Source organism: Drosophila melanogaster, chromosome 3L (assembly GCF_000001215.4).
Source record: "Drosophila melanogaster chromosome 3L".
In the NCBI taxonomy this organism is placed as follows: domain Eukaryota; kingdom Metazoa; phylum Arthropoda; class Insecta; order Diptera; family Drosophilidae; genus Drosophila; species Drosophila melanogaster.
In genome coordinates this window covers 8,865,192-8,879,048 of record NT_037436.4, presented here as the reverse complement: position 1 = coordinate 8,879,048, position 13,857 = coordinate 8,865,192, and the positions used below count along the sequence as shown (strand labels likewise).

Below are 13,857 nucleotides of genomic sequence, written 5' to 3'. Positions count from 1 at the left end.
AAGGAAACGCGTGCCATAGCAACGTCGCGCCGATAAGCACAAGAGTACACCATTTGGGACACAAGTTTTTGGCCCAAACAAGAAACGCGTTATCAGCGACAGTCAAGTTACCCTTTAACTATCAGTTACGGTCATATCAGTAACAGGCCATGATTTGAAAGTTAAATATAGTATGTATATGTTTAATCAATTAGCCAACTTTTTCACAAATCTCTGCCACCATTAGCTGCACCCCATTCATCCATCAATCGAAATGATAGTGTTCCATATGGTTCATTTTTTAGCCTTGCTCACAAAAACAAATAAATTGCACTGGCTATTGGTTTTAAATAATTGTAATTTGCATTATTCCTCGATTGTTAGGCTAAATGACTTTGCCGATTGCATTTTAATTTTTTTGCACATTCTGTTTACCTAATAAAACGTGGGACGCATCGGTGTTTGCCTTGTGTGACATCATTGTGTGTTGAATTCTCCAATGCAAATTGAATGCTAATTGTTTGAGGAACACTCTGCATTTCGAATATATTGGTAGTGAATTTAGCTGGAAATCGAATAAAGAATTCATTGTGTTCTTGTCATTTTTACAGCCGATAACGATATATACACCATTTATTTCATTGATCAATTTAATTGGCGATTTAATCATGTGATTTGCTCAATTACCTATTAAGAAATTAAATAATTAAATAACCAAGTAGCGTTCACCCTAAGTCCCAAATGAATTTAATGAACATTTCGTTTTCAGTACTCATATTGCCGAAAGGAAGCCAAAAAACTTAATGAGCCCCCATCCGAATGAATCAATGGGCTTGCATAAATTAAGCTGATGACAACACACAAAATGCAAACAAATTCGCCAAATGTATTTATGTATATATATATATATATGGTGAATCCGCATTCAGTACGAGTATAGTATATATTCCCTATATTCGTGTAGGCATATACATATGTATGTACAACGAGTGGGGCGTGTTTAAAGTCTTTTCGAATACGCGCCCATTTCCAAGAATTGCAAACTCAGACTGGCGAGAACAACAATGAGGCAGCAACAGCAGCAGCAGCAACAGCAGCAGCAGCAGCAGCTGCAACAGCAACAGCAGCACCCCAAAAACCTGCCTTAAAGTGAAGCGAGATTTACAGCATGTACGACAACAATTTGCAGGCATTGTGTGAAAGGGGCAGCTCCCAGAAGGGGGCGTGGCAGCGCCGAAACGTGACCCAGACAAAGTTTGCGAAATTGTCTAAAAAAAAAAAAAGGGACAGCGGCCACAACAACAGGGTACAACATTATTTAATGCTTTTTTAATTAGATGCAGTCAGAGCCGCGTTCGCTGCATTTTAAAACAGCTCGCTTATGGTTATGAATCCCTATATATGTATATACCATAACGTACATATACTTTCATATCAGTTTATTATACAGTCGCTTTGATCTGCATACAAATTCAAATTACAAATCAATTTCGCATTTCGCGTTTCAAGTTTAATTTGGTTAGCTCACTTCGCAGATTGCGATTCGCAAAAGCTGTTTTTTATCCTCATAACTTTTGTGCTGAGCCAGATGAATTTGCATATGATAAATTATTTATTGCCACGAAAATATACTTTGGTCTAACGCCCAGCAAACTTTTCAGACTCTTTGCCCAGTGATTTGCATAGAAAGACATTCTGGCTCTTTTCGATTTCACTCGACCATACCCACTAATCCTTTCTGCTGTCCCCCAAAAAGATGGATACTCACTTTGGAACTGTTTGGCATTCGTCTCGAGGACTCCGCGCAGGCTGCTGGTGTGATGATGAAGCAGTTGCTCGAACATTCCGGCGGCTTTGTCCCGCAGCTCCAGCTCCGTGGCATTGTTGCAGCAGTTTCCGCCACAAATGGCGCCTGGAAAATTAAAAAAGAAAAGAGGAGATGAGCTTGGATTGCGATTGGGATTTTGTCTATTATTAGGCAGCTAGAAAATCAGAGAAATTACAGGGGATTTAAGGGGATTTTTAGGCAAAAGATTGCTATACTTCAATTGCAAAAGCATATCCCATCCACTACAATTATTATCTTAGTTCGATATAACATTTGCACAATCTGTGTATACATTTATACTCATAAAATACATTTTATAATCAAATCTTGCTGAATCCACACAGCCGCATATGCATGTTGTTAATAAAAGTAAAGATAGATTTTAATATACTGCTGTCTGGTAATAAACCCATTTTATCGATCATCACAGCTCATCTTTAGTTGCATCATAATGAAACGCCTGCTGCGCCTGTATCATTTTCGTATTATCGCACAAATCAAATATTTACTCATGACTTTGCGGCTCACTGTGTGTGTGTGGGCGTTTGGGTTGGCTTGCTAAATTGTTTATGACTTTAAAATGGCGTGTGGGCGTGTTGGCCAGCTCGAATGCAACAGCAAAGTGGCCATAGTTTCCGATTGGCCGCGTGGGCTCAGCAATTTACAATGAACAAATGCACAATCCAGAAGCAGGAACCAAGTTGGCCGGCTTGTTTCATTACGGGCGGTCGTGTTAATAACTTTTAAATTGCTCATAATTGCAATTGTTTTTTTTTGTCTTTCTTAAGCTGGCTAAATGACAAAAATCGTAGCTGTTTGGCTTTTGTGGCCCATAAAACGCGCAGCGGGCATTGATTGTGTTTTCAGCTGCCTCTGAAATACGAGCACATTCCACTAATGACAATGGATGGGGGGGAAAGTGGGCTAAAACGATTTTCAACTTACTAATCGCTGTGGCCCAAAAAAGAAAGAAACAGCAAAAAAAAGAGCGAAAAAACCGCACAAGCTAGGACAATAAATATGTGGACAAAAGACCGTTGATTGCAAGGGCTTATTGAAAGGAAATTGTTTTTTTTTCGGTATCTCTAAGATACTTTTTTCAATTGTAAAGTCCCCTCTGCACTCGTACTTGTATGCGTTAATGAGGGGAATCCCCGCAGTTTGCTGCTGCCATAAATTAGTAGTAAAACAAATCGTGTGACAGACTTTTTATGACAACTGCAATGACAAGAACAGATACGACTTTTATGGATATCTGCCCGCTTTGTTGTATATAATTTAAATTAATGGCTTTTACACGATGTTCGAAGCGCTTAAAATATCTCTCATATGCATATCGCTGAGTGCCCCGATTCGGTGGCCATATGTTGGCTGTTGTGAAATTAGCAAGCGTAATGAATGAATTCGACAAAAGCTAAAAGTGCAGATGCAGTCAGCGTCTATTTCGGTTTAACTAATGGCAAACATCAATAGCTGCAGTTAATCGCCGGGGCCATGACACGCTTTTCCCGCCTGGAAAATGACAACAGACTTGGCGCAAAGGCATTACCCTCAAAATGATATACATATCCCCTCGAATTGACCTGCTGCCAGTCAATCAAAGCTCGACAGAGATGAAAACCGAACAGCTTTTAGTTATGTGCCATCGATTTGCGAGCTGTTTGTGTTCCTCGAGGGGCCAAAAAAGGATTTGGCTTTCCTATTCCTTGCGATTGCATTGTGTAAGTTATCGATTAGGGCCCGTGTCCTCCAGTCTCCTTTGGCTATGATGTGTTTATGCGTTTTTGCCACTGCCATTCGGCCATAAATCGGTCCAGAGCTGTGGGCCAAAAGGGAGCACCACTTCCCGCATGGCAGTTGGCCAGAAACCCAGGCGTCACTCAGTCAGCGAGTCACTCTGTCTGGGGGGGAAAAACAAAAAAGGGCACAAAAAGGGGGGACAAAAAGGAGAAACTGGAAAAACTGAGGAAAAGCGGAGGAAAAGTGAAAAAGGGAAGCCAGTGCAAGTTAAAACTGCACTGGGAATGCTGGAATTCTTCGCTTTCAAACGTTTCGCCTCCAACTCTTTTCTGTGGCTCAAGAGCTCAAAACTCGAGGAGCAGAAATTCAATTCAATTGCTGCAACGTGCATGCACACATACAGGCGCATTGGGAGGTCCTGCATGCATACATACACACACATATATCATGCCGTGGCCCAGAAAAGTATGCTATGGCAAACTGTTTCTGGCAACGGACTGCCAAATTGCAAAAGGAACGTGAAGGGAGACCCAAAGCGGAGACGGCTAAAGTGGAGAGCTGGGGATGCTCCGAATATAGAGAGATGCAACTGCACTGGGGAAAAAAATTGGCACCATTATAATAAACGAAAGTTTAGTACGACTATTTCAGAGGATAACTTCAAACTGAAGATTACATCAGCAGTCTTGTTCTAGGTAAAACAAGTTAAGTAATGGCAGCACTATTTTGAGAATAATACTACAATATAAACATTAAAATTTTGATATATATATCCTGTACTATTGTGTACTATTTTATATACTATTGTTAGTAATTCTCGCCGTGCTTCAAAGGCAATTGGTAGCAGGGTGTGTAAAAAATGCAAATCTCATGCATGGCCAGAAAATGCTCTGCCAAAAATACCAAGCAACGGCCCTGACCGCAAAAAGGGGGCGTAACGGGCCAGAGGAGGAGGGGTAGGGGCAGGGGCAGAGGCAGTGGCCCCATTACGCCTCCGAAACAGAGCACCCCCCCACCCGTTTCAAAAGCCATGCCCCTCTGTGCTACTGTCTCTCTATATTTTCAGGCCTTGTTTTCCAGCCTGTCACCGCAAATGCAACTGACGACGTGTGCGAATTTGTTTACTGTAATTGTCTTCACTGTAAAAGGGGGGCGTTGCGGGTGGATGGCATACATGAACAGATGAACAGCGCCATACGCACACACACAAAACATATATGTATGTATGAATATCCACTCAAATAGGCTCTGGCTCTGTGGTTACTTGTCTTTTGGCATTAGCCAAGTTGGCTGGTAGCCAAGAAAGCGCTTAGCCCGCAAAACACTTGCGTATGGGAGTGGATTTTGCATACCTTGACATATTTCGAGTGTCCTTACTCCGCCACATCCTTGCCACTTCCCCTCCACAGCTATTTTAACACTCCCCCCCACTCCTTCCGACGGGGCATTTCCCGGTGGCATATGCAACTTGTATGCGTTTTCAATTTGCACAATTTACTGTAAACGTGTTGATAATAATGAAGCCAAGAGCCAGGAGAATTTCCTACCCGTCCGAATGCCAGAAAGTTGGACCTGGATGCTGTAATTAAAACAGATCCCTGCCATGTCTGCCGAAATATTTTGACATGCATTGTGTAAAAAATAATTTAATTACAAAGTAAAGTATTGCCCAGTGCACAGCATGCAGCTTGTCTGCCCTACAAAAATGCACGTTATTAAACTTTAAATTGATTATGCAAACAATGGCAACAACTTTTTGACTTATTACAAAATGAATGCTGGAATCCCTTTAATTTCCTTCGTTTTTTGACGAACTTAAATTCCACTGAAATCAGTCCAAATATTTACCTAATGAAATACATATAATCCCCCCCCAAAAAAAAATGTGTGATATATTTTGAGTATAATTTACGGCCTTGATTGAAAATCGATTTAATTTCTACTCAGGTCGCAACAAATAGTCCAAGCGATTGCCCAAAACCATAAATTCTCTAATAAATTTACGAACGTGCAGCGACTGCGATGCAAACCAAATAAAAACATCCGTCGCGGCTGGCAGAGGCTTCCTATCAATGTGGCAGGGTGGTGGTGTTAAAAAGGGGGAGGGGAGGGGGAGACGACGGGTTTTGGGCCTGCATGTCACACACAATAATTTCATTTTTATTTCAGCTTTTTTATCAAAAAATTGTTGACAACTACTTGTCAAACACGAACAATTTGTGCAGCAGCGGCGGCGGCAGTTTGAGGGTGATAACAATTAAGTCAACAAATGGCGAAATGGTCGGGGGCTGTGGGGTTCGGGGGTTCAGGGGTTCAGGGGTTCAGGGGTTAGGGCACCCCATATCAAGGTGTTGTTGGCCTCTTGTTCATTTTATGGTTCGTTGCTTTCTGTTTGCTGTTATGACACGTTTGTCCCAAACATAGATCATCATCAGATGGCGAGTTCTTTTTTCGAATTTCCCCCCATTCCGTTTTCACATTTTTCCCCATTTTCATTCTTATACATTAAACTACCTTAACTTCTGGTTCGTTGAACTATGCCCGTCTATTTTTAGCCCCGTGCCCACATTGTTTATTGGCCACAATTGTATGTTTGCGATTTTCATATCTTATCGTAACTGTTTCACTTTGAGCCGAATCAATGTCGGGAAAACCTATCCTGCCTACCACGAAACTGATATCAATTGTGGGAGCTACACAGCCAGGTAAATCGTACGTGTAAATATCCAGATGAGACACAGTGGAAAGGATTCAAGTTTTGATTCAATATTTTATTTTAAATACTAATTGACACACAAATTTGACGTTTTGTTAGATGGAAAAATTATTCAATCTTAAGAATATAATGTTACACATTTTTGATTCCTAAATGATGTTTTGCGTTATTTAAGCCGATATAAAATTTTTCGTATTCACTGTGCCACTGTGGTGGCATTTTAAAATATTTGTTATTTTGCATATGTTTGGCAGCGATTATTTGGCGTTGCAGCTGCCACGCGGGAAAATCCCAACAATTCTGCTGGTAAATTGTTAATGTGCCGCATAAGTTTTCAATTTGTGTGGCAAATTCCGCACGGATGCTAACTTGCAACATTGCCGTTGGTGTTGGTGTCGCAGTTGCACGTTGTGTTGCTGCTGTGGCTGTTGCTCTGCTGACATCGAAGCTGGCAGATTTTGGCGCCACGTCTGCGTGGCATGTAAAATTTATTGCGTCGGCTGCAGCGACAATCTCTTTGCCATTTATTTGCATTCGCATTTGAATGCACACAAATGTATCTCGGCGTAACTGTATCTGCATCTGTATCTCGCATGTGTATCCGTACCTAAGCTTCCTTCGGCCTGCTGCACGCACTGCACTTTGTGGTAATCTAGCGATGAAACTGTCAGCTGAGATTATGCGTGCCACAGCATGGTAGTTGCAATCTGCTAGTTACTGGTTGCATGCCCCCATATTTGGCCAGCTCATTCGGATTGGTCTGCGATTTCGGCAGGCGCCAGGCAGACGCGAAATTCCCGTTGTCTGCATCAGCGGCCTCGCTAAATGTATTAAAAATTTAATTGAAAAGCATTTTAGCCGCATATTGCAGTCGCCGTCTTCGGGGGGCAGTGACAATTATTAATTATTTAGATTTATGAGCCAGCAGAAAGAGAGTTGCCTCTGCGAGTCGAGTTAAGTTGAGTTGAGTCAATCTATATGCAAATTTCAGCGATATGTGCAGAACTAATGAAACTGGATGGAAAGTTTTGGCCCGGAGAATCTTTGAACATTAATTTCTCGGATCTCGATCTGCACTTTATAGCGGCAGACAGATTGCAAAAAAAAAAAAATATCTCTATAGGGAGATTTCAAATGCAACGAACAAAGAACTTAATGCCAATGCACGGCATCCATCAGAAATGCCAAAGAACGGACTATTAATAAACCCCAGAATGCATATCCTCCCATCCTCATCATCATGATTCACCCATCTTCGGCGATGATGATGAAGTGCAGCACCCGAAACACAAAGGAACCGGGCATTAAATATACTTGTGTAAACAAAGAAATCAAATTACAACAAGCTGGTCGCAAGCAAATGTTAAACACACAAATCGAAAATAAACGAACAACAAAATTGTTGAACTTATGTGCATTTCTTATTTTCATTTGTTTCTTTTTCGTTTTTCGTTTTTTTTTTTTTTTGTGAAAACAAGAGAACAACAAACGAAGGCAAATAATTGAGGAAATCGCTGACAATAACCAAACACGAAAAAGGAGCCGCAGATGTAGCAGCAGTTTTATAATTAAAACCAGCTCAGCTGCTGCAAGTTGCCGCTGTTGCAAGTTGCTGCTGGGCATGTTGCTGCCGGGCAGCAACACATTCGCATTCCCATTCGCAGGGCAAGCCAACAACAAACAATTGCAAATTATACAACTGGGCGCCCAGCAAATGAAAGCCATCGAAAACGGCAGTAGCGAGGCGTATTCCCCATGGCTCTTCAGCAATTTTTACGTATTTTTTTTTTGTTGTTGCGATTTTTCCACTGCAGTTGTGCAAACATCGGCGTCAAACAAAAACAGAAGCACAACAAACAAATAAACGCGATCCAAGAGCAACCAATTCTGCTCGCCCAGTTGGCCGATGGTCGTGGCCAGCTGTCCGATTTCGATTCCATTACGATTTCCCAGCTGCCACACTTGGAAAATTTGGATAAGCGATTTGGAATAGTCTCTTAGGACATTTTATAGAACTATGATTTAAAAGTAAATTGGTCTCAATGTATGCATGTAATAATGCAAACTATGTTAATTGAAGAATCCTGTAGGTCCTGCTCTATTAACTTTAAATAATATAATAATGCTATTTTATTTTCTCTGAGTGTTTAGCCCGCTAATGGCGATCTAGTTGGCGGCACTGCTGCCGCTGCTTTTCTGCTGCTGCTGCAAATTGCGGGTAATCATAGTGCATGTTGCATGCAAATTAACGCATCAACAAGCCCCCTTGGGGTTTGGGCGCTGGGGAATGAAAATCCGCACGGGACCCCGCATAAATGCCATTTTATGAGATTATGCCAATGGGAAAATATGCGGCACGAACGGAAGGCCAATGGGCAATGGTCGTAGTCGCAGTGGCAGTGGCTGCCCCTTTGTTTGCGCCGGGTAATCCTATTGTAATTAACTTGTTTTTTCAGCCGTTTCGGCCGTTTCAGCCGGCAAATGTCATGCCGGCAATTGCAGAGCAAAAAGCCATGGTCTTAATGTACGCAAATTTCTACTGATTGCCATTGGCTGCTCGTAACTATAAGTGATGCGTATGGGAAAGGTTTTTCAGAATGGGAACTTAAGAATTTAGGATCATTAAGTTCGTTATCAGCAAAAACCTGCGTAATATAGCTAAATTATTGAGTGTTGCTGACAGCATCTGGCATTATTGCAGCCAATTGATGATGCTAGGTGCAGGAAATGATTCCATCAAGTGGATTACCTGGATGAAATTGCAGGAACTGAAAATTAAAATCGTATACTAACTGCCAGATTAAGTAAGTACTATGATGCTAGCCCCGTTTTTTTTCTATTTCATGTTTATGCTGTAAAATGTTAATTGCTCCACGGATCATTAACCATTTAAGTTTATTGCCGACAGAACAGATTTTTCAAGCACATGTTCTAAATTTAATTTAATTTAAGACTGCTGTCTCTGTTGCTAATGGGGTTCCAATGTTCTAGTGTTCTAGTGTTCTAGCTGCTGCAACTGATAACGACCGGCCACGATTCCAATTTACTAAATATGGGCCATGCCCAGCGAGGCATTATTAAGTATTATTGTTTGACATCGGTGCTATATATGCATATATATATATATATATACAATTACGCTCTCGCAGCGATTGTCTCGTGTTTCAAGTATTTCGTACTCTAGTAATGCCAATCCCATGAACGAAAACTCAGGTTACAGGCCAAGCAAAATAAGTGCAGAGCTTGCACAAAATATGGAGCAGACCAAGTGAATTATGACAACTACAATATTTCAGAAACAGAAACAGAAAACCCCCCAAAAAACACTGAATTAGGTCACATTTATTTCTGGACAATCCGAATCCGCTGTTGTTGTTGCATGGAGCACTTAAGCAGCACTTGTTGTCGTCGGTTGTGTTGTACGTATTATAATTGCAACGCACCATGCAGGCCATTAAAATGGAGCCAAGACCCAGACTCAGCATAAAGACCAAAATAAAATAAAATAAAATAAATATAATAAAACCCAGCATGTTTTGCTTTGGGCGTGAAGTGGATTTTTGGGTCAGTCCGACGCTAGATAAACAACAGAGAAAAAAAAAACGAAGGGGTGGTATGGAATTTCTAGGGGCTTAGATGCTGAAGAACCCTACCCACTTTGCATTGTGTAACGACAATATACTTTGCGTGTAATGTGTTGCATGTTAGTAGCTTTTAATTATATGTTGATTATGTTTCCGAGCAATATCAGCAGCAAACATGCAGCCCACAGCACCAACAATAACAACAACATCGTGTCAACTAGGAATTGTGGCACGTACGGCATAGACAAAAGGCCCCGTTGTTTTCCCACCGATTTTCCAACGAGCCCCCTGACAGCCAACGCCACTGCTGACTTGCAGAATGGCAAGGATGGAAAAGAGCTACGAAAAATTCAATTAGTTTTGTGTTTGCGCATTGCATGACAACAATGAAAGCTTCGGCTTCCCTCGACAGCCCCTACTGCCTTCCTTTCGATTTGGCCTGAACTCTCTCGTAAATGTTTATTAAATTGAGGAACTAAAGGTGCCAGGCGATGAGATAAGCCAACGATCGGAATTGTTAGCATTTAAGAGGGTATTTACAAACAGATGGCTAATTATTGGATTCGAAAGCAGAACAAAGAGTTCAAATAGTCTCTTCTTAAAAATAAAATAAAATAGAACAGCCAGAAATATTGGTAGTTCATTTAATTACTTTCAACTATTAAGTATATTTATATTGATGGTTTAGGTGAATGCTGATGAAATCTTTTAGAACAAAAAGAAGAATAGAAAAATGGAACTGTGTTCAAAGTAATAGAATGAATTCAAAAAGGGAAATTGGTATTTGCAAATACCTATAACCATATGATGCCAAATGTCACCCCGATTTTAACGCCTGTAATAAAATTGTCCGAGGCCAAAGCACCGGGCTTCCAAAACCGAACAAAGCCAAAAGGTGGGACAATAAAATAGCAATTTACTCGAAAACGTGTTCAATGCTTCAATATTTGCCTAACTGCGGCCAGAGACACCCACCCAGTTTTTCCCATCGTTGGAAAAAGAAAATGGAATCCATTGAAACCTTGGCCAGTTTGTATGTGCTAAGCTCAAGCGTTTGGCAAATGGCCGCAAGTCTTCTTTTCGACAGTTTTATTTCGGGGTAGAGAAGCCCTCACAAGTGCAGCACAAATTGCGCATACGCCGCATTGGCCGGCCACGCTGGAGCCTGCAGCCAGCGATTTATCGCAACGACTTGAGGTTGCGGGGAATTTTGGAGGGGGACTGGCCAGTAGATGGAGCAGTGAAACCATCACTAAATAGTTGCCTTACAAATTTAGTTGTGGCCATTTTAAGCGTCGGGGTTTTTCAATTACGCCCACAAACAAGCCAGATTCGGCCAAAAGCCAAGAGCGTTTTCTACGCTCTACGCTTTCGCCATAAAAATAAAACTTAATGCGGATACACGCCAGACCAAGGAGATTTCGAAAAGCAAGCGGGTAAATCGAAAAGAATAAATATTGAGTTTTGGCGTTAGGGCCGCCAAGCAAACAGAAAGCCAAATAAAAGAAAGACGCCGCTACGGAGGGCAAACATTGGCGGAGATTTTCATTTCAGGCTTTCTTCCCAACTTCACCACCGGCTTTTCTCACTCGTTCTTGGCCATTGTTTTACCAAGCATCGTAGTAGTCAGTCGTCACTCAGACAGACAGCCAGTCATTGGGTTTCCCATTCATTTGCTCGGGCAAACACTTCGGGATCGTAGGGAATCTTTTCATGCTGCTCACGTAGGTCGCTTGGGGCGAAGAAATTTGCAAAGTTTTCCTAGATGATTTCGCCTATACATGTGTATTTTCTCGCCTCGTTTTGTTTGTCGATTGTGCGCGATTTGTTTTCTTTCATTTTGCATTTTATAATTCACGTGCTGTTTATTTATCAGTTTCCTTAAAAAAAGAATTTGAAAAAAAACTAAACAAAATACGCAATACCTACGTCATCGTTCGCTTTCGATTCCCCTGGACCATACGTATTTCTGCGGAAAATCATCTTCATATATTTTCGTCTTTCCTTGGCATTGTTTAAATTATACAAAAGTGTATGTTTGTCTATGTGGTTCCTGGTCTGTTTCATTTCACGGAAGCAATTAGAAGTACTTATGTATATAGCACGCCGCGGTTTTTTCGCGGTTTTTTCTGGGCGTGGGTTGGTTTTTATTTTTAAATGTGCGCGAAAACTCTTAAAATTCAACGAACTTTTGCGTACTTTATATGCATAGGCCAAGTACTCGTACAATGGAATGAATAATGCATGCGAAGAAGGGAAATTGGTTCAATCTAAGCCGCAGCTCGGAATGTTTCAGCAAAGCTAATACTGAAAGAATTTAAATACTAATCCGCGAGTTCTTGGCTTTCAATGTATGTCGAAATTGCCAAGCTAAAATCTTGGAAGGAAAACGGAAAATTAAGTGTGTTCTGATAAATTTTTAAATTCATTCATGTACATTTTCATTTACCATTATATTTAAACAAAGAAATGAAAATTGATTGAGCCAAAGTATTCGAACTTTATTTCCCTGCATTAAAGCTGAATTTTATTGAATGCTAAATTTTCATGTAATCGCCACACTCAAACTCGAATTGCAAGACACTAAACCAGGTTTAATTTCAATGCACTTGGCCAATTACCGAGCGCCGGCATATAATTTTCCATTTAATGGCTTCATCATCAGTGGTTTGCCGTCCAAGGAGCAAGTTTTCCCCGACTTCTGCCCACTCGCTGTCGTTATATGAGTACATAAAGATATATAGACACATAGGCTTCTCGGGGGATTAGGCCTAAAGTGCAAACCGTTGTAAGCAAAGCTGTTGACAATATTCTGTTGCATTGGTTTTAGTTTCTTTGGGGCGTTGTAACGCCTCTCTTCGCACCTCATTAGATACGATTGCAAAATGACTGCTTTAAAATTTTCTTACATTTATTTCAGCGGATTTTCGGGCGTGGGTCGATCATCCAGTTTGGCAACCGCACAAATTTGTAGTGTGCTCGAGCATATTGATTTCAATTGCCAACACTCCTGGCAAGTGTGGCCCAAAGGCAACTCTGGCTTGAAAACTAAATAAATTAAGAAAAAAAAAACGGACTCAATGACAGAGCGACTGAAAGTGCAACTGCAACTGCTGCATTATGCATTCGAGAGTGTGGTGTGTGCGGTCGTGTAATTGTTTTTCATACACATCCACCGGCATTCACATAAATTTGTAATTACGTATACGACACGTAGGTGCCCAACTTCCTTATAAAGTTTTTGTTTCATTTTTTTGTTGTTCGGTTCGATGCCAATTTTGGGACGTAATTTATGCGTTTTTGTTGTGTCTGTAATTGCTGGCAAAGAGTTCTCCCTGGGGACGAGATGTCAGTTTGAATTACAGCTAGTGAAAGTTGCCTCAGTTACCGAGTTGAGTGCAATTATTTCTGTGTTCGTTGCAATTAAAAGCGCATTACAAGGGACTTTCCCACGCACCCGAAACAGTGAAATTGATTAACTTGATACCCAAAAATAATTCTCCCATTTAAGCGAGTGAGTCACTCGCACAACCAACTCATTAATCAAAATACCCTTGAACCGTGTATGACAGCCTAACTATAGTTTTCTGAATCGAACAGGCCTTGTCACTTGATAAATATAGAACAGCAAAAAGAGAACTATTTCGAACACAATTGACAGTGTGGGCGTGCAGTGTTCCATGCTCATTTGAATGTTAAGAATTTTCCTCCTCGCTGTCCACCCATATGCAGGCACAGTAAAGACTCAATTTGTGCGCCTTTGTGTGACAGCATTTAAGTAACATAACATAAAATCAGCAGTGCACAACGCTTGAAAATCTGAATGAATGTATCTGGATCTATGAGTGTGCGTGACTGAATGAATTGCTTTTTCTCTGTAAAACTATAGCCGATGGCAATGCAGTGACACGCTTGTCTGCCCAACTGACTGAATGACTGAGGACTGAGGCATTGACGCACTGACTGCATGACTGACTGACAAACGGACGGACAGATAGACGGACAGACGC

At 41.1% G+C, this 13,857-nt stretch overlaps 1 protein-coding gene across 2 annotated transcripts in view; it reads right to left on the bottom strand.

Annotated features, from left to right (window-relative positions):
* The window catches only part of dally (division abnormally delayed), a 63,688-nt gene that overhangs the window by 12,144 nt on the left and 37,687 nt on the right, over positions 1 to 13,857 (bottom strand). For both annotated transcript variants that reach the window (NM_001259756.2, NM_079259.4), the window contains exon 2: positions 1,748 to 1,891. In NM_001259756.2, coding sequence (NP_001246685.1) covers positions 1,748 to 1,891 — 144 coding nt within the window. The remainder of the gene's footprint in view (positions 1 to 1,747; positions 1,892 to 13,857) is intronic.